General features: G+C 43.1%; 1 protein-coding gene across 1 annotated transcript in view; it reads right to left on the reverse strand.

Moving 5' to 3' along the window:
- The window catches only part of LOC139534667 (actin-binding LIM protein 2-like), a 93,313-nt gene that overhangs the window by 7,347 nt on the left and 64,545 nt on the right, over positions 1-21,421 (reverse strand). The window contains exons 15-22 of the mRNA XM_071333985.1: positions 18,601-18,702; positions 15,766-15,822; positions 14,095-14,132; positions 13,616-13,730; positions 13,431-13,489; positions 10,991-11,057; positions 9,830-9,837; positions 9,582-9,662 (exon numbers count right to left, since the gene is read on the reverse strand). Of these exons, the coding sequence (XP_071190086.1) occupies positions 9,582-9,662; positions 9,830-9,837; positions 10,991-11,057; positions 13,431-13,489; positions 13,616-13,730; positions 14,095-14,132; positions 15,766-15,822; positions 18,601-18,702 (527 nt within the window). The remainder of the gene's footprint in view (positions 1-9,581; positions 9,663-9,829; positions 9,838-10,990; positions 11,058-13,430; positions 13,490-13,615; positions 13,731-14,094; positions 14,133-15,765; positions 15,823-18,600; positions 18,703-21,421) is intronic.

Consider the following 21,421-nt stretch of genomic DNA (forward strand, 5'->3'; position numbering starts at 1 on the left):
CTACTTAAGTATGATCCCCAATTAGAGACAACGATAACCAGCTGCCTCTAATTGGGAATCATACCAAGCACCAACATAGAAAAAACAACCTAGAACCCCACATAGAAAATATAAACTAGACTAAACCCCTAGTCACGCCCTGACCTACTCTACCATAGAAAATAAAGGCTTTCTATGGTCAGGACGTGAGTCAGAGAAAATGTATGGAGTAAAAAGTACAACATTTTCTTTAGGAATGTAAGTGAAGTAAAGGTAAAATTTGTCAAAAATATAAATAGTACAGTAAAGTACAGATAAAACCCAAATATGACTTAAGTAGTACTTTATATCACTGTGTGTTTGATGGATCCTTTGATGAATCCACACACACACACACACACACACACACACACACACACACACACACACACACACACACACACACACACACACACACACACACACACACACACACACACACACACACACACACACACACACACACACACACACACAGAGAGAGAGAGAGAGAGAGAAAGCACTGTTGTGGTTTTGGCTATGAACATGGTTCCCTCACCACCACACCCACTCCTTCCCCCAGAGGAGCAGAGCAGAGCTGGGGCCTGACTTGGACACACTCTGTCTGGGGTGAGCACAGAGGGACAGAGGGCTTGATCTGGAGGGTTAGCATTTCTCCCTAACCCTAACACCTAAGACTGAAGGACTGGGCCTACTAGGAGCTTCATCCTCTTAACATGTATTTACAACCTGCTTTTGTGATTATTATTTAGTGTTTACAGTTTTTTTCAATTGCTAACAAGCATCGGTCACTACTGAAGCCCCATTTTCAAAACTCTTCACACAGTCTGCATTACCAACATGCATCTTGGCCAAACAGTTAATCTTACCTCCAAAACTCGCTCAAACCACCAAAACACTTCATACATGTCTCAAAATAAGCTTGATCGACCATAACACTGGCAACAGTTCTCACTCAGAAAGCATACGTTGTCACTCATAACACACTGACCTCAAACACACTGACAACAGGGAGCATTACATCAATTAGGAACTTTTCTATTTGAAGCGTGAATGATTTTTCACATAAATCAGTATTTCATTATAGAATAAGAACACCTTTTCACTTTATTGACTGTACTAAAGTAGACAAGAATGAATCAAAAATGCAGCAATTTGCTTCAAAATACTTTATTTTTTCTATATCTTTGCATATAGTAATTTACTTGTGACAAATAAAAAGTTACATTTTTTAACTGAAATTCCAGGGCTGCAAAAATAATATTAAAAAACCGTCAACAACATGTATAGTATAACACTCATACTGTACAGTACTGTGAGGGTTCTAGTTATCATCAACATGTATAGTATAACACTCATACTGTACAGTACTGTGAGGGGTCTAGTTATCATCAACATGTATAATATAATCACTCATACTGTACAGTACTGTGAGGGTTCTAGTTATCATCAACATGTATAATATAATCACTCATACTATACAGTACTGCGAGGATTCTAGTTCTCCCTCTCTCCTGCATTTGGCCACAAGTTCTCATCAACATCACATCTTGTGTCTTCTCTGGTGATGCATCTTGGAAAGTATATTCTGGAATGTCTAATCCAACCCTGGTGGTCTTCACGAGAAGTGTCTCCACACCCTGGCAGTCTTCAGGAGAAATGTCTACACACCCCTCATTCATGGCATCCAGTAAGGACATCTGGTCATGTGGATGGTGGTCATAAACCTTCCACCTCCAAGCAGAGAAAAACTCCTCTATGGGGTTTAGGAAGGGGGAGTATGGAGGCAGGAATAGTACTGACATCCTGGGATGTGCAGCAAACCAGTCTGTGACTGCAGCAGAGTGGTGGAATGTCACGTTATCCCACACAACAACGAAGTAGGGGAGTTTCTTGCCCCCCTCTCCTCCGCTGGCACAAGTCGATTATGCAGCTCATCAAGAAAATAACTGAGCCTCTCTGTATTGTAGGGGCCAATGAGTGGTTTGTGTAACAGCAAACCGTCGTTGGACAGTGCTGCACACATTGTGATGTTAACTCCTCTCTGGCCTGGGACATCCACGGTTGCTCTCTGTCCAATCACATGTCTTGCCCTGCGGCGTGTTTTTGCCAGGTTGAATCCAGCTTTATCCACAAAGATGAATGTATGCACAGTTTGCCTGGCTTCCATCTCCACTACTCTCTAAAATACAGTAAATCCACAGTTTTACAGTACTTTACATTATGCATAGCTGTGTATGTACCCTGTTTGGTTATTGAACAGACATCTTACCTGGACATATTGATACCGGAGTTCTTTCACACCGTTTCTGCTTCATCCTTATCTTATGTTTCTCTATGACTCTGGCAACAGTTAATCTGACCATATTCACATTCCCAACAGTGATGTTGTCTGTCGTTGATCTGACCATATTCACATTCCCAACAGTGATGTTGTCTGTCGTTGATCTGACCGTATTCACATTCCCAACAGTGATGTTGTCTGTCGTTGATCTGACCATATTCACATTCCCAACAGTGATGTTGTCTGTCGTTGATCTGACCATATTCACATTCCCAACAGTGATGATGTCTGTCGTTGATCTGACCATATTCACATTCCCAACAGTGATGTTGTCTGTCGTTGATCTGACCATATTCACATTCCCAACAGTGACGTTGTCTGTCGTTGATCTGACCATATTCACATTCCCAACAGTGATGTTGTCTGTCGTTGATCTGACCATATTCACATTCCCAACAGTGATGTTGTCTGTCGTTGATCTGACCATATTCACATTCCCAACAGTGATGTTGTCTGTCGTTGATCTGACCATATTCACATTCCCAACAGTGATGTTGTCTGTCGTTGATCTGACCGTATTCACATTCCCAACAGTGATGTTGTCTGTCGTTGATCTGACCATATTCACATTCCCAACAGTGACGTTGTCTGTCGTTGATCTGACCATATTCACATTCCCAACAGTGATGTTGTCTGTCGTTGATCTGACCATATTCACATTCCCAACAGTGATGTTGTCTGTCGTTGATCTGACCATATTCACATTCCCAACAGTGATGTTGTCTGTCGTTGATCTGACCATATTCACAGTCCCAACAGTGATGTTGTCTGTCGTTGATCTGACCATATTCACATTCCCAACAGTGATGTTGTCTGTCGTTGATCTGACCATATTCACATTCCCAACAGTGATGTTGTCTGTCGTTGATCTGACCATATTCACAGTCCCAACAGTGATGTTGTCTGTCGTTGATCTGACCATATTCACATTCCCAACAGTGATGATGTCTGTCGTTGATCTGACCATATTCACATTCCCAACAGTGATGTTGTCTGTCGTTGATCTGACCATATTCACATTCCCAACAGTGATGTTGTCTGTCGTTGATCTGACCATATTCACATTCCCAACAGTGATGTTGTCTGTCGTTGATCTGACCATATTCACATTCCCAACAGTGATGTTGTCTGTCGTTGATCTGACCATATTCACATTCCCAACAGTGATGTTGTCTGTCGTTGATCTGACCATATTCACAGTCCCAACAGTGATGTTGTCTGTCGTTGATCTGACCATATTCACATTCCCAACAGTGATGTTGTCTGTCGTTGATCTGACCATATTCACATTCCCAACAGTGATGTTGTCTGTCGTTGATCTGACCATATTCACAGTCCCAACAGTGATGTTGTCTGTCGTTGATCTGACCATATTCACATTCCCAACAGTGATGATGTCTGTCGTTGATCTGACCATATTCACATTCCCAACAGTGATGTTGTCTGTCGTTGATCTGACCATATTCACATTCCCAACAGTGATGTTGTCTGTCGTTGATCTGACCATATTCACATTCCCAACAGTGATGTTGTCTGTCGTTGATCTGACCATATTCACATTCCCAACAGTGATGTTGTCTGTCGTTGATCTGACCATATTCACATTCCCAACAGTGATGTTGTCTGTCGTTGATCTGACCATATTCACAGTCCCAACAGTGATGTTGTCTGTCGTTGATCTGACCATATTCACATTCCCAACAGTGATGTTGTCTGTCGTTGATCTGACCATATTCACATTCCCAACAGTGATGTTGTCTGTCGTTGATCTGACCATATTCACAGTCCCAACAGTGATGTTGTCTGTCGTTGATCTGACCATATTCACATTCCCAACAGTGATGTTGTCTGCCCGCACTCTGTCCCGAATTTCCCTCAGTTTTATTGCATTGTTGCCAATTACCATGTCAACGATGGTAATTTCCTGCGCCTCTGATAATATTCTGTTTTCTATGTTGGTAACTGCAGAAATGCACGACATTTGCCATCATTCTGTTTTGAATGTGTTTTTAACAGTTTTGGAAACAGTGTGTTAGCATTTGAAAACATGCTGCAAATATATAGTTTTTACAGGATGAATGAGAAAAAAGTTCATGATTTCGGAGAATGTTGTCGTTGGATGCATTGTGTGTGAAAGCAATGAAAAAATGATTCACAGTTTGGTCCACATACACTTCTGTTTCGCTGACTGTGTGAAGAATTTTGACAATGTGACTTCAGTTTTGACCGATGCATGAAAAAAACTGGAAATATGTATTTACATTTCTTTTGAAATATATTGGAGATAAGTGCTATATGATGCCCAACATATGCTTATAATGCTTAGCTATCCTCTGGTCCAAATATAGACCTACTGTCACGTTCTGACCAGTTATTGTGTGTTTTACTTGTTTTAGTGTTGGTCAGGACGTGAGCTGGGTGGGCATTCTATGTTGTGTGTCTAGTTTGTCCATTTCTATGTATGCCTAATATGGTTCTCAGAGGCAGGTGTTTGTCATTGTCTCTGATTGGGAACCATATTTAGGTGGCTTGTTTTGTGTTGGGGTTTGTGGGTGGTTGTTTTCTGTCTTTGTGTTCTGCACCAGATAGGACTGTTTTCGGTTTTCACATTTATTGTTTTGTTGCTTGTAGTGTTCACGTTATTCTCTTTATTAAACATGTTGAACACTAGCCGCGCTGCGTTTTGGTGCTCTCCTTCATCCCAGGAAGAAAGCCGTAACACCTACAGTCAGACATATTTTAACACCCAAAGTGTTAACCATAAGCACTGACACTAGCCAAGTATTGGTTAGGCAGCTTTCTTAACTATCAGACCTCATTCTACAATCTATGTGAAATGAGACCCAAAACCTATTGTGTTCAACATGAGAATTGTATTGGTCACAGGTGTGTGTGCGTTTTATCATTAGGTTTAACACACCAAATCAAATCCCTTGCCTCAGAAACCTTCCTCCTAACAACCGCTCGGTCCGATCCCAGCTGGGTTCGCATTAAAAACACTCTATAACATTCTCCCAAAATGTCAGAATTATACAATGGAACAAAAACACAGTATGGCATTGATTTTGCCCAAGGACAAAAACATTAACAGCTAGATCATAAAAGTATTAAGTTGGCAACAAGGTTAAAGATCGACTCCAGCCTATGCGTCTCCATGGCAATGTCGACTGTAAATTAGACACAAGCTGTCATGGTGTGATGGTCAATCACCTGGTTTTTATATCGACCAGGCATCTACAGCGGAGAAGGGAGGAATCTGGGCAAGGCACTGCTGGCATCACATCAGATGAATGCAACATGGTACACACACCATGGGGATGTGTGCTTGTACGCGCATGTGTGTGTGTGTGTAGAATACACTGAGAACAGGGAGTACTGAGGACAATGATCTCTCTCTCTCTCTCGCAAAACACCAGTCTCAACGTTAACAGTGAAGAGGCGACTCCGGGATGCTGGCCTTCTAGGCAGAGTTCCTCTGTCCAGTGTCTGTGTTCTTATGCCCATCTTAATCTTTTTTTATTATTTGCCAGTCTGAGATATGGCTTTTTCTTTGCAACTCTGCCTAGAAGGCCAGCATCCCGGAGTCGCTTCTTCACTGTTGATGTTGAGACTGGTGTTTTGCAGGTACTATTTAATGAAGCTGACAGTTGAGGACTTGTGAGGCGTCTGTTTCTCAAACTAGACACTCTAATGTACTTGTCCTCTTGCTCAGTTGTGCACCTGGGCCTCCCACTCCTCTTTCTATTCTGGTTAGAGCCAGTTTGTGCTGTTCTGTGAAGGGAGTAGTACAAAGCGTTGTATGCGATCTTCAGTTTCTTGGCTATTTCTCGCATGGAATAGCCTTCATTTCTCAGAACAAGAATAGACTGATGAGTTTCAGAAGGAAGGTCTTTGTTTCATGCCATTTTGAGCCTGTAATCAAACCCACAAATGCTGATGCTCCAGATACTCAACTAGTCTAAAGGCCAGTTTTATTGCTTATTTAATCCGCACCACAGTTTTCAGATGTGCTAACATAATTGCAAAAGGGTTTTCTAATGATCAATTAGCCTTTTAAAATTATGAACTTGGATTAGCTGTTTTCAGCTACAATAGTAATTACAACATTAACAACGTCTACACTGTATTTCTGATCAATTTGATGTTATTTTAATGGACAACATTTTTTTTCTTTCAAAAACAAGGACATTTCTAAGTGACCCCGAACTTTTGAACATTAGTGTATGTGATTTGTTGTGGACAGTGACACACCAGTAGAGATATTCTAAACCCACTGAAATGAGACCAATAGAATACACAAACATGCGTGCATCAAATCAAATCAAATTCTATTTGTCACATGCGCCGAATACAACAGGTACCTTACCTTGAAATGCTTACTTACAAGCCCTTAACAATGCAGTTAAAGAAATATAGTTAAGAAAATATTGACTATATAAACTAAAGTAAAACATAAAATAACAATAACCAGGCTATATACAGGGGGTAACGGTACCCAGTCAATGTGCGGGGATACAGGTTAGTCGAGGTAATTTGTACATGTAGGTAGGGGTAAAGTGACTATGCATAGATAATAAACAGCGAGTAGCAGCAGTGTAAATAGGGGAGGGGGTCAATGTAAATAGTCCGGGTAGCCATTTGATTAATTGTTCAGCAGTCTTATGGATTGGGGGTAGATGCTGTTAAGGAGTTTTTTGGACCTAGACTTGGCGCTGCGGTACTGCTTGCCGTGTGGTAGCAGAGAGAAAAGTCTATGCCTTGTGTGACTGGAGTCATTGACAAATTTTTGGGCCTTCCTCTGACACTGCCAAAGGAGATGGATGGCAGGAAGCTTGGCCCCAGTGATGTACTGGGCCGTACGCACTACCCTCTGTAGCGCCGGATGGTCGGATGCCGAGCAGTTGCAATCCATCCACACCCCACGGACGATGATGCAACCGGTCAATATGCTCTCAATGGTGCAGCTGCAGAAACTTTTGAGGATCTGGGGACCCATGTCAAATCTTGAGAGGGAAAAGGTGTTTTCGTGCCCTCTTCACGACTGTTTTGGTGTGCTTGGACCATGATAGTTTGTTAGTGATGTGGACACCAAGGACCCGCTCCGCGACAGCCACGTCGATGTGAAAGGGGGCATGTTCAGCCCTCCTTTTCCTGTAGTCCATGATCATCTCATTTGTCTTGCTCACATTGAGGGAGAGGTTGTTGTCCTGGCACCACACGGCCAGGTCTCTGACCTCCTCCCTATAGGCTGTCTCATGGTTGTCGGTGATCTGGCCTACCACTGTTGTGTTGTCAGCTAAATTAATGAGGGTGTTGGAGTCGTGTTTGGCCACGCAGTCGTGGGTGAACAGGGAGTACAGGAGGGGACTAAGCACGCACCCCTGAGGGGCTCCCGTGTTGAGGATAAGCGTGGCAGATGTGTTGTTACCTAACCTTACCACCTGGGGGCGGCCTGTCAGGAAGTCCAGGATCCAGTTGCAGAGGAAGGTATTTATTTCCAGGGTCCTTAGCTTAGTGATGAGCTTTGAGGGCACTATGGTGTTGAACGCTGAGCTTTAGTCAATGAACAGCATTCTCACATAGGTGTGAGAAAGCGCAGTGTGGAGTGCGATTGAGATTGCGTTATCTGTGGATCTGTTGGGGCAGTATGCGAATTGGAGTGGGTCTAGGGTTTCCGGGATGATGGTGTTGATGTGAGCCATGACCAGCCTTTCAAAGCACTTCATGGCTACCGAAGTGAGTGCTACGGGGCGGTAGTCATTTAAGCAGGTTACCTTCGCTTTCTTGGGCACAAGGACTATGGTGGTAGGCTTGAAACATGTAGGTATTACAGACTCGGTCAGGGTGAGGTTGAAAATGTCAGTGAAGACACTTGCCAGGTGTTCCACGCATGCTCTGAGTGCAGGTCCTGGTAATCCGTCTGGCCCTGTGGTCTTGTGAATGTTGACCTGTTTAAAGGTCTTGCGCACATCGGCAACGGAGAGCGTTATCACACAGTCGTCCAGAACAGCTGGTGCTCTCATGCATGCTTCAGTGTTGCTTGCCTCGAAACGAGCATAAAATACATTTAGCTCGTCTGGTAGGCTCATGTCACTGGGAAGCTCGCGGCTGGGTTTCCCTTTGTAGTCCGTAATAGTTTCAAGCCCTGCCACATCCGACGAGCATCAGAGCTGGTGTAGTACAGCTTGTGGAGTGCAGTTTGTTGAGTGCAGTCTTAGTGCCAGCATCAGATTGTGGAGGTAAATAGATGGCTACGAAAAATATAGATGAAAACTCTCTTGGTAGATAGTGTGGTCTACAGTTTATCGTGAGGTACTGTACCTCAGGCGAGCAATACCTCGAGACCTCCTTAATATTAGACATCGTGCACCAGCTGTTATTGACAAAGAGACACACACCCCTCGTCTTACCAGACGTAGCTGTTCTGGTCTGCCGATGCACGGACAACCCAGCCGGGGAAGATGTGCATTCTTTGCGTTAGACTCATAAAAAATAAAACGTTGTCCAGTTTGAGGTGAGTAATCACTGTTCTGATATCTAGAAGCTATTTTCAGTCATAAGAGAAGGTAGCAGCAACTTTATGTACAAAATAAGTTACAAACAATGCGAAAAATAAATAAAAATAGCAGTTGGTTAGGAGCCCGTAAAACGGCGCCATCATCATCATAATGTACACACACACACACACACACACACACACACACACACACACACACACACACACACACACACACACACACACACACACACACACACACACACACACACACACACACACACACACACACACACACACACACACACACACACACAGGGTGGAAGTTTAGGGGTGATACACAGCATGATCACTAGTTTATAAGTCAGTGTGATGCTAGAGGAGCAGGCCGTCAACGTTGCCACAACGCTACTCTCACAACATTGGGACAACGTGATGAGACGGCGGTGAGAACACACACGCTGAGGTTCTGGAGCGCTGTGTAAGAGCTTGTCTCAGTCTCCCTGTAGGATGGGAACCAGACCACCACAGGACTGGAGGCTGGAGTCTCACAGGACAGAGGGAGGGAGGGAGTAGGAATACAAAGAGGCGGAAAAAGAGGGCGGGGGGGAGCGAGAGAAAATATCTATTCTTTCAGCCCTTTGCCCTAAGTGCTGAGGTAGAGAGAGAAATAAAGAAGGATGGAGGGAGGGGGGGAGGGAAATAAATATGATGGCCTCTCACCTCCAGTCTGGTACGGTCCACATCTCTGGGTAGCTTCACCCTCACCCTGTGGGTCACAGACAGCACCGCATAGGGGTACACCTGGAAGGAACAAATGCACACATGAAAAAACACACGCTGTCAACTATTTAACACTACAGCCAGCCTGGGTAGAGAGATAATGTCATCTACAATAGATTTAGCCAAAGACATCAAACTGTATTTGCCAAACACATGACGCTAACATGATGTGAAACACTGACCCTTACCTTGTACTCTGGAGGAGAAGGAAAAGGAGAGAGGGAGAAAGAGGGAGAAACAGAGAGAGAAATGTCAGATTAATGACTGTGTAATTATTTCAGTATGAAAACTACCATAAAAGAGCAAATCAATTACAGCACAAATAAAATCATAGATGCGTGCAAATGAAAGTGATTATTTTAATAACTTATGAGATATTGTGTTCCAGCTCAGTACGTCAAAGGCTTTAAAAAAGCCTGGGACCCACTTTCTCCCACTGACACAAAACACACACACCCCCCCACACACACACACAGACTCTGTGAAAGTATGCTTTTACAGGCTTGGCACTGTGTGTGCTCTCTGGCTGAGGAACAGCAGGAGCATGCTGGGGCAGACAGCTCTGCAGTGGTGAACGTCACACTGATGTAACTCATTAGGCAAAAGGATGTGGCTTCAGCATCCTTGAGTGAAAACTCGTCCACCTGAACTGCTTCCCATTAAAAGTGCATTTCATTTATTTAAATTTTTATTTAACTTTAAATTAACTAGGTAAGTCAGTTAAGAACAAATTCTTATTTACAATGATGGCCTACCAAAAGGTCAAACGCCTCCTGCAGGGACGGGGGCTGGGATAAAATAAATTATATATATAGGACAAAACACACATCACGACAAGAGAGGCAACACAACACTACATAAAGAGAGACACATCAACACTACATAAAGAGAGACACTACAACACTACATAAAGAGAGACCTAAGACAACAACACAGCAAGGCAGCAACACATGACAACACAGCATGGTAGCAACACAACATGGCAACAACATGGTAGCAGCACAAAACATGGTACAAACATGATTGGGCACAGACAATAGCACAAAGGGCAAGGTAGAGACAACACATCACGCATAGGAGCCACAACTGTCAGTGAGAGTGTCCATGATTGAGTCTTTGAATGAAGAGATTGAGATAAAACTGTCCAGTTTGAGTGTTTGTTGCAGCTCGTTCCAGTCGCAAGCTGCAGCGAACTGAAAAGACAAGCGGCCCAGGGATGTGTGTGCTTCGGGACCTTTAACAGAATGTGACTGGCAGAACGGGTGTTGTATGTGGAGTATTGTAGATCAACCTTTTTCAACATGGCATCAATGAGCTAACAGATCTAGTATTGTAGATCTAGGTCCTACCTCTCATTCCTCCCCAGCTATGGGAGTCCTGCTGGTCTGGGTCAACCTCAACATGGTCGGCAACCTCCTGGGGAGGACGCACACACACACACATACACACACACACACATACACAGAGTCGGTTTAGACTAAAAACAGACAAGGTCAAAACACCTAACTCCATCTGGTCATATTTGACAGTTTCCAGACATCATGCGTTTACTGTACCGTACAGTAACAAAGAGCAGATTCGTTTTTCTCTACGTTCCTTTTCTCTTCAGGTCGAGGAGAAATCATACAAAATATGTCTGTCTGAAGGTCGCTATAATCACAGGGAGGTTTACTCACACACATTCTCTACTGCAGACTGACTGTAGACTTCTCCCACGGACTCTAATCTTGTTTCAGAAATATTACAATGTATTGATGGAGTTTAGGGGAACTGGCTTAGCTTCCTGTAGGCTACAGTGCATTCGTTCTGGTTTGGTTCAGGTCCCAGTCTCAATGTAACTGAATCTCTGGTGTTTCTCAGGGCAGAAAGGAAGACTTCAGAATAACAACTTCTCCTTTCTCAGCTCAGTAAATCAACGGACGTGATACATATTGATTTGAATTGATTTCAGGTGTTTTCAACATCATTTTTTAGAACATGCTCACATGCCCCCCATCACTTCCATGTATCTTGTGGTGGCTGAAATTAGGTGAAGTCTGTACCTGTTTAAAATACACTGAACCCTGGACTACAGTTTCTCTTGGCCCGTAGACTCCTTTCAGGGTGAGGAGCCATCTAACATCAAGTTGTAAAATAGTGGACTACTCCTTTAGCCCCCCCCCCCCCCCCTCCATCATAGCCATATATTGTCTCTGCCTCAGCTGCCACAGGCATCGGTTGGTGAGGAGTAACAGCCAATCCGGTTGCAGAATTAACGTTTTCAGTGTAACACGCTACTGGGGTCTGATACGGTCCACAATTCTCATTTCCTGCTAAACTTTCAACTATTTCACCCCTCTGTCTACCCCAAACCCATACTTCAACAAACACATCCGCTGCAATAACACACCATTAAGGTTAGACTAAACCCCGTCAGAGGTAGCACAACCATCATAACCCTTTCTGTTATTGTCCATCTGTACAGTCAGTGGTAACGAGTGATAGGCCTACATGGAATCTGATAAGAAAGCTGTAAAACATGATTTCCCGGTCCAAAAGTTTAAAAAAAACACCCAACCTTCCTGTGTTGATAAGTCAAGGGCTGTATGTCAATACACTGAAATAGCTTCCTTTCCTAATCACATCTTACAACTGAAACAATACTATTGTTTTTATTTTCTTTAACTAGGCAAGTCAGATAATAACAAATTCTTATTTACAATGACAGCCTACCGAGGAACAGTGCCTTGTTCAGGGGAAGAACAACAGATAAATACCTTGTCAGCTCAGGGATTCGATCTAGCAACCTTTCAGTTACTGGCCCAAGGCTCTAACCACTAGGCTACCTGCCACCCCGTATAGGTTAACATCTAATGTATAGGTTTACATCTATTGCTTTCAACTATCATAAGGCTGCTAGCTCAGTGATCCTGGAGAAAAGGACACAGGACGTAAGGATAGAAAATCAGCTCAACTACTGACACACAGACCAATACAGCCTTTTTTTGACAGGAACTTCACTTTCCCTCGGCCATAACTCACTCACTCACCCTCGATGACAGAAAAGGCGATAAACATTACCACCTGGTGGTTAAATCAAACACTGCACCCAGTTGGCCTGTCCTTCTCACAGCAATCAGCACCGCACCTTATTTAATGAGCGGCGAGTCGAGAGAGGCCTACAGACCAATCACCATCCCTCTTTAAAGGAGTTCTAATCGTTAGCACGCTCGGCTAAACCCATCGGTATGGCGACAGGCACACCTCATTTCCATTTTTGAGGGAGTTTTCCATTACCTCACTGAACTCTTTTGGAATCAAATCAAATTTGATTGGTTGCATACACATATTTAGCAGATGTTATTGCGGGTGTAGCGAAATGCTTGTGTTCCTATCTCCAACAGTGCAGTATTATCTAACAATTTTTAACAATACACACAAATCTAAAAGTAAAAGAAGGGAATTTAGAAACACAAAAAAACATTCTGTGCTAATAATGTAAGAAATATCACAAAAAAACTGCAAAGTTTCTTAGGAGCTAGAAGCAGAGCTGCCATGTCTGTCGGCACCATCTTCAACATCGAATCAAACGAGTAAAGGGTACTATTCCTCATGAAGGAGAGAGAGAGACAGTGACTTGCGATGATGGAACTCGACACGCTACACGAGGCGATGGCAGTGAGATGTGAACCTGCTGAACTAGTGTCACAGTACTGTTAGTAGTAGGTCACATAGAAATGGACAATGTTACTTTCCTCACAATCATAGAAGCCTGTGTTCACTTTACAGTCTTTGAGTACGACAACGTACCTTGTATATGCCATTCCTTCCATATCCTGGCAGGGAAGCACACTTATTGTATGGGAAGTCTGTAAAGAAAGAAACAAATATCTGTCATCTATAAAAACTAATTTGCTACTCGTTTAACCTAAAGTTTATGCATTGGTTGAGCCCCTGCCTGTCAAGTAAGGTTTGACCACTGATTGGCTACTCACTGGTCCGGGAGGTGTCAGTGGGCAGGCTGCAGGTAGACTTCCTGGGGTCCAGCAGGTACTCTGGGAGGGGCTCGCCGTCTATCTCACTCTTCAAGATCATCCAACTGGTCCTTGTCTACATAGAGAGATAGACAGTGAGATGGATGAATGGATGGATGAAGTGATAGATACTGTATGTAGATGGATGGATGTAGTGATAGATTCTGTATATAGATAGATGGATGTAGTGATAGATTCTGTATATAGATGGATGGATGGATGTAGTGATAGATTCTGTATATAGATGGATGGATGTAGTGATAGATACTGTATGTAGATGGATGGATGTAGTGATAGATACTGTATGTAGATGGATGGATGTAGTGATAGATACTGTATGTAGATGGATGAATAAATGGATGTGTAGGTTAGTAGACGAGCAGATGGATGTACAGACAGACGGACAGACAGACAGGCGAACGGACGGACAGACGTCTCACCTTGATGTCGTCTCCTTCTTGCCAGGAAGTTCTAGAGGCTGTAAAACAGTCATACATTATGTTACAAACCACACTCCTGTTGCGGTACATTACTGTAGAACCCGTCACATCACAGTTACTGTACCGGGCCGTACCACACATCTGTCTACCAGCTACATTATAGTACGCACAGAAAGACTGCATCCTACAATAAATCAACTCCACACTATGACATCATCATCACGAGACAGCCTGTCCAGAATCTCCAAATGGGTCATGACATAGTTACAGTACTGTTGTATAGCTAACTATTACTAGTATGTTTAGTATGAATTTAACTAGCACTAAACAGTTTGCTGAAATGGCCAGTTTATGAGACAGAAAGTGTGCCTATTTACTGAGAATAGATGGTGAATATATATATTTTAAAGCAGGAAAACAACACGTAAATGCATGCTCTTGTTCATGAGCTCATGCCTGCTAGAATATATACAAACTAAACTGAAAACTGTTACTCATAAATTGAGAATAATGTCACATTCTACATATGGCTGTGATTTAGTTGTCATATTTCATATGTATTGTAGATGTTGAAGAGCTGTAGAATAATCATCCACTGTGTAACCAGAAGATTATACAGCACACACATTCTTATACTCTAAGGGATTTTGGGCATCTACACACTCACACATAGAAAAACCAAACAGAAACACCACATACACAAAGGGTTAAGTGGAACAGGAAGTGACCAAGACACCATCAGCACCACAACACCAAGTGAGTCATGTTCTCGACCAATCACAATGGACACATAACACATGTACTAGTAGAACCAATGAGCTACTCAGATGGGTACGGTCAGGCATGTAGAGATGAGCCGAAACATAATCACAAAGGTGTAAGAAACAAAAAAGGATGAATCAAATATTATTAAAATATGTTGTAAAATATTGAATATGGCCATTTCGATTTTCCATGTCAGGCTTTCAACTCAGGCAACATTTAGACACTAGATCACATGTGTCCCTGTATATGGCTACAGTTGAGACAGGGAGCAGAAAAGGTCCTAACCTCCTCAGTGTGTTATGGACCACTATATATTTTTATTTTATTAGCTAGGCAAGTCAGTTAAGAACAAATTCTTATTTACAATGACAGTCTACCCTGGCCAACCCAGACGACGCTGGGTCAATTGTGCACTGCTGGGTCAATTGTGCACGGCCCTATGGGACTCCCAATCACGGCCGGATGTGATACAGCCTGGATTCAAACCAGGTACTATAGTGACACCTCTAGCACTGAGATGCAGTGCCTTAGACCGCTGCGCCACTCGGGAGCCCACTATGCTACAACGTTACTGCACATTTCAAGATGGCTACTTGAATTGGTTGCAGAGACTCTGTTGCCTGAGTTCTAAAGCCTTGTCCGTTGAAAAGGACTGGAGATGGGACAGAATAATGGGTCATATAGAAAGGAATCGGATGAAGTTGCCCTATAGACACTGATCTTAGATCAGTTTCATGTTCCCCCCTAATGGTTAGAGTTAGGATCTGAGAGGAGGAAGCTGATCCTAGATCTGTGTTTACGGGCAATTTCTACTAGGAGCATATGGGACAGGTGACATGCGACACATCGTGCAGAGACCAGACCAGGAAGTTAGACCATGAAGTAGAGGAAGAGAGTGGACTGTACCATGCTGTCTGTAGATAGGGGGTTTTCTATAGATATTATCTATCTTGACCTTAGTCTCTGAAGATGAGAGGAGAGTAATGAAAGAAGCCCAGGATGAGAGAGAAAGAAAGAAAGAGAGGGTGAAAAAGAAGCATGAGTTAACGGTTATTGAGGGATGGAATAGTCTAAGAAGCAGCGGAACAATAGGGGCAGCATACTTCATGGTAGATTCAATGCGAGACATATGCCATTTTAATTAGAACTGGCACGACAGATCTCAGACATATCATCACTTGTTGTCATTATTCATGCAACATTCAAAAACATGTCATTTTGATCATTTAATGATCCTGTGGTAATGTGAAGCTGAAACCCATGGAAAGATATTTCCAGAACAATGGTAATTGTTGATCAATGTCGTATCCAACAATAAATGTACTAATGGCAGAGTCATGAATAATATACATCTTTATATATTTTCCCTAATTACAACACATCATTCATTACTGCATCTAGAGCAAATATAACAAGCATCTTAATAAACAAATAAACACATCAAACAATAAATAAAACGGCAAATGATTCAATTCAAATGATTCAATTCAAATGATTCAACTCAAATGATTCAACTCAAATGATTCAATTCAACTGATTCAATAAAAGAAATGGGCCAAGTGACTCTTTCTACCCATAATTGACACAATATGCCTGTTCCAAGCTGACCCAGTCCATCAAACTTTCAATGACAGAGACACTTAGCTAGCAACAACTGCTATACATTAACTAAAGTCCCAATCTTTTTTAGGATAAATAATTAATGAAATACAACACATGTGGGTCCTTTTCTACCCTGTTTCAGCCACTGCCAGCGCCGCTGAACAATGCACATATGAAAGCCATAAAAACAATGGTTAGAAAACACATTAAGTATATAATCACTTTGCTTTGTTCATTTATTTACATCAACTCCATCCAAGTATGGGACTTTTTTCCATATGGCTGAGTGACACTGTAAAAGTCAATGGAAACAGGATGGATCAAAAGGAGATTTCACTAGAAGAGTCAGTTACATCCAACGAATCTTATCAAAGGATGGTTGACAGAATAGGATGCAGGGTCAAAGACTGAGTTAGACTTCTCATCGTTGTATCTGTGACAGTAGACTCTCTATTTTAGAGTAGTCAATATCTTATTCTACTACTTCTATGAGTTGGTAAACAAACTGAAAGGGTGTAGTAGGATATTTATAGAAGTTGTTTGAAAAATCTTTCAAAAACTTCCAATAGAAGTAGTTGATTTTAGACACATTTTTTGAAAACACACAAATACACAGTAACTAAATATTTAAATGAGAAATAATCAATGCATTTGCATAATAAGAGGATATGAGGATGTTGATACGATGTGTGTGTTAGTGGGTGAGATTCAAACAAATGTCTATTAACCTGTGAAACTGAAGACACATTCATCATTCAGATTTAGACATACCTCAACATATAGTATAGAATAGTATAGAATAGTATAGAATAGAATAGATCACAACATAGGATGAAGAAAGAGGAAAGGGAGAAAGAGAGAATCAGAGAGAAAAATACATTTAGAAAGAGAGAGGGAAAGGGAGACAGATAGATTGAGGGACAGTGAGACAGAGAGATTGAGGGAATGTGAGACAGACAGATTGAGGGAACGTGAGACAGACAGATTGAGGGACAGTGAGACAGACAGATTGAGGGACAGTGAGACAGACAGATTGAGGGACAGTGAGACAGACAGATTGAGGGACAGTGAGACAGACAGATTGAGGGACAGTGAGACAGACAGATGGAGGGACAGTGAGACCGACAGATTGAGGGACAGTGAGACAGACAGATTGAGGGACAGTGAGACAGACAGATTGAGGGACAGTGAGACAGACAGATTGAGGGACAGTGAGACAGACAGATTGAGGGACAGTGAGACAGACAGATTGAGGGAACGTGAGACAGACAGATTGAGGGAACGTGAGACAGACAGATTGAGGGAACGTGAGACAGACAGATTGAGGGAACGTGAGATTGAGGAAACGTGAGACAGACAGATTGAGGGAACGTGAGACAGACATTTACGTCATTTAGCAGACGCTCTTATCCAGAGCGACTTACAAATTGGTGCATTCACCTTATGATATCCAGTGGAACAACCACTTTACAATAGTGCATCTAACTCTTTTAAGGGGGAGGGGGGGGTTAGGAGGATTACAGACAGATTGAGGGAACGTGAGACAGACAGATTGAGGGAACGCGAGACAGACAGATTGAGGGAACGCGAGACAGACAGATTGAGGGAACGCGAGACAGACAGATTGAGGGAACGCGAGACAGACAGATTGAGGGAACGCGAGACAGACAGATTGAGGGAACGCGAGACAGACAGATTGAGGGAACGCGAGACAGACAGATTGAGGGAACGTGAGACAGACAGATTGAGGGAACGTGAGACATACAGATTGAGGGAACGTGAGACAGAAAGATTGAGGGAACGTGAGACAGACAGATTGAGGGAACGTGAGACAGACAGAGAGGGAGTCAGAAGTACTATGGACAGGATAAGTCCAGAAGAAACCATTTGACAGGGATAACAACACTGACACAGGAAGACAGAGATAGCAACACTGACACAGGAAGACAGGGATAACAGAGAAGGGTTCCCCCCAGACATCAGATATATCTACTTAGATCTGTTACCTAGACAGACCTGGACAGAGACAGCAAACAGATGGCGTGGTCCAATAGAGAGAGAGGTTGTGTTGAGGGGGGGGGGGGGGGTCAAGGGTCATGGATTCAAAGGCGAGAGGTCGAAGTGAAACGGCGAACCTACCTGGTACGTGGAAATGCCTGGGAGTAGCCACATAGGTGAAGGAGGGAGATTTGCCATCGGAATATGTGGACAAACTGGGGGTACTCCGACCACTTTCACTACCTCCAATGGGGAAAGGATGGGGAGGGACGGGGGAGAGCAAGAGTCGTGGACAAAAGAGGGGGGCAAAGATTATGCTGTTATGCTTATTTGTCAAAGCTTTAATTATGAAGCTGATCTACCATTATATTACTAACTGACTTGATTACCCAGCAGCCATTAGTGTTGGACCATGAGTTTTTCTGGACCTGTTATGCAGACCAGGAAAAACTCCCGGCTCTTGTTATTGGTAAAGGCTCATATCCATATCATAAAGCATGACTGTAGCATGACTGTAGCATGACTGTAGCATGACAGAGTGCTCTAAAATAAATGTAGTTGGCTAGCTATAGGCTTTACAGGTAACAGCAATGCATTGTGGACATGAACACATGTTGAAAACGTAAAACGGTTTTACTTCCAACTGAAAGTAAGTGTGATTATGTGATTGCCACAGGCCATCACAACGCATTGTGTCACACGGGCTGGGTGATTAAGTCACTAGCCCCTTATAGGCCAGAACTAATAAACATCCAAGTTAGAGAACTTAGAGAAACAGAGGATGAGGGGAAAGAAAGACAAGAAAGAGGAGGAGGAAAAGAGGAGAGAAATTGTTATTTTCCTGAGCACACACACTTCACTGGCCTTCGTGGGAGGAGCAAAGCAGTTGGGATGCAGGAGGATGATGTCATTCTGACACACACACTTCACTGGCCTTTGTGGGAGGAGCAAAGCAGTTGGGATGCAGGAGGATGATGTCATTCTGACACACACACACACACAAACACACGCAAGCACACACACACAAAGCACTAACGTACAGTCACGCATGTGTACACACACACAAACACACACACAGTGGCGTTAGTGCAGAGCAGCTCCTCCACACATCTGGAGCTGAGGCAGGACTCTGAGCCTGGGGGAGAGGTGAGGGAGGGGGGGTACTGGGGGTTCGAGGTATGACCATCAGCAATGTCATACAGACACTTAGCTTATCTCCGAATAAGCATTTCACAAGTGGTAGCAATCCACTATTCAGGAAATAATCATGTAATGTTGATACAGTTGTCATTGCATCATTCGCATAAATTCATGGAGTGGATTTTCTTTCGGTCATTGCACTCGCTTTCTCTCTTCTGCTGTCTCTACCTCACTACCTCCTTCACTCTCTCTCACGCCCTGCCTGCCTCCATCATCTATTAGTAGTGTTGAAACCAAGCATCTAACAATAATCCACAATTATCCACAAACACAATTATTTAAATATGTCCAGAGAAAGATAGAATTATTTATGTCCAGAGAAAGATAGAATTATTTATGTCCAGAGAAAGATAGAATTATTTATGTCCAGAGAAAGATAGAATTATTTATGTCCAGAGAAAGAGAGAATTATTTATGTCCAGAGAAAGAGAGAATTATTTATGTCCAGAGAAAGAGAGGATCTGACAGTCCATTAAACCCAGACCACAGCATAAAACAAGTGTCTTTCACGCTGTGTTATTAACGCTTGAGCCTGAAAATGCAACTGGCCCAGTGTGTGTGGTGTGTGTGTGTGATGTGTGTGTGTGATGTGTGTGATGTGATGTGTGTGATGTGTGTGTGTGTGTGATGTGTATGTGATGTGTGTGTGTGTGTGTGTGTGTGTGTGTGTGTGTGTGTGTGTGTGTGTGTGTGTGTGTGTGTGTGTGTGTGTGTGATGTGTGTGTGTGTGTGTGTGTGTGTGTGTGTGTGTGTGTGTGTGTGTGTGTGTGTGTGTGTGTGATGTGTGTGTGTGTGTGTGTGTGTGTGTGTGTGTGTGTGTGTGTGTGTGAGTGTGATGTGTGTGAGTGTGACCTTAAATTACAGCACCACCACTCCTCCCTTCCATTCCCTCATTCCTCTCTTCTGGTTCATCTTCGTTCGCTGGGAACTTTACGTTCCATCTCTCCGCCTTTTCATTCGAAAACCACCAAACCCTGGGCAGCGTGCTCTGATCCACAGTACTAACGCTCGGCTGTCTATCTCGCTCCCTCTCTCCCTCTGTTTCCCCCTCCTTCTCAAGGCTATTTCCCTCCTCCTTCTTTATCAGCCAAAAAGTGACCCTCTTCCAACCCCTATGCAACCACATTACTTTAGCTCTTTCCCCCCTCTCTTTCACCCTCCTTTACCCTCTACCTCTTCCTAACGCATTGAGGCTAGATATTATCAGCTCAAAAAACAGAGCTATCCCTCCAGTTATCTCCAAACCAGAGATATCCCTCCAGTTATCTCCAAACCAGAGATATCCCTCCAGTTATCTCCAAACCAGAGATATCCCTCCTGTTATCAATGACCTTACAAGTCCCAAGCTCTAAAAGCCCTGGGGAATAAGCCAGCCCATCACTGGGATATGTATCATGGTGTGTCTTCAGTGATAAAACTCCAGGACCAGCAAAAAGAGCTAATGGGTATCTGAGGAGGTCTCTGTGGTTTGGCTTCGTCTGCTGAGGCTTTAGAGGAGCATGCAGCTAAGTCCTGCTGAGTCTTTACAGGAGCACGAGGCTAAGCGATCCCTTTTTCTAATCTTCTTTCTGAGGGAAACTGCATGCACGTTTTCTCACCTACTCCTGCATGTTTTCTTACCTACTCCTGCATGTTTTCTTACCTACTCCTGCATGTTTTCTTACCTACTCCTGCATGTTTTCTTACCTACTCCTGCATGTTTTCTTACCTACTCCTGCATGTTTTCTTACCTACTCCTGCATGTTTTCTTACCTACTCCTGC

Source organism: Salvelinus alpinus, chromosome 11 (genome assembly GCF_045679555.1).
Source record: "Salvelinus alpinus chromosome 11, SLU_Salpinus.1, whole genome shotgun sequence".
Taxonomy (NCBI): Eukaryota; Metazoa; Chordata; class Actinopteri; order Salmoniformes; family Salmonidae; genus Salvelinus; species Salvelinus alpinus.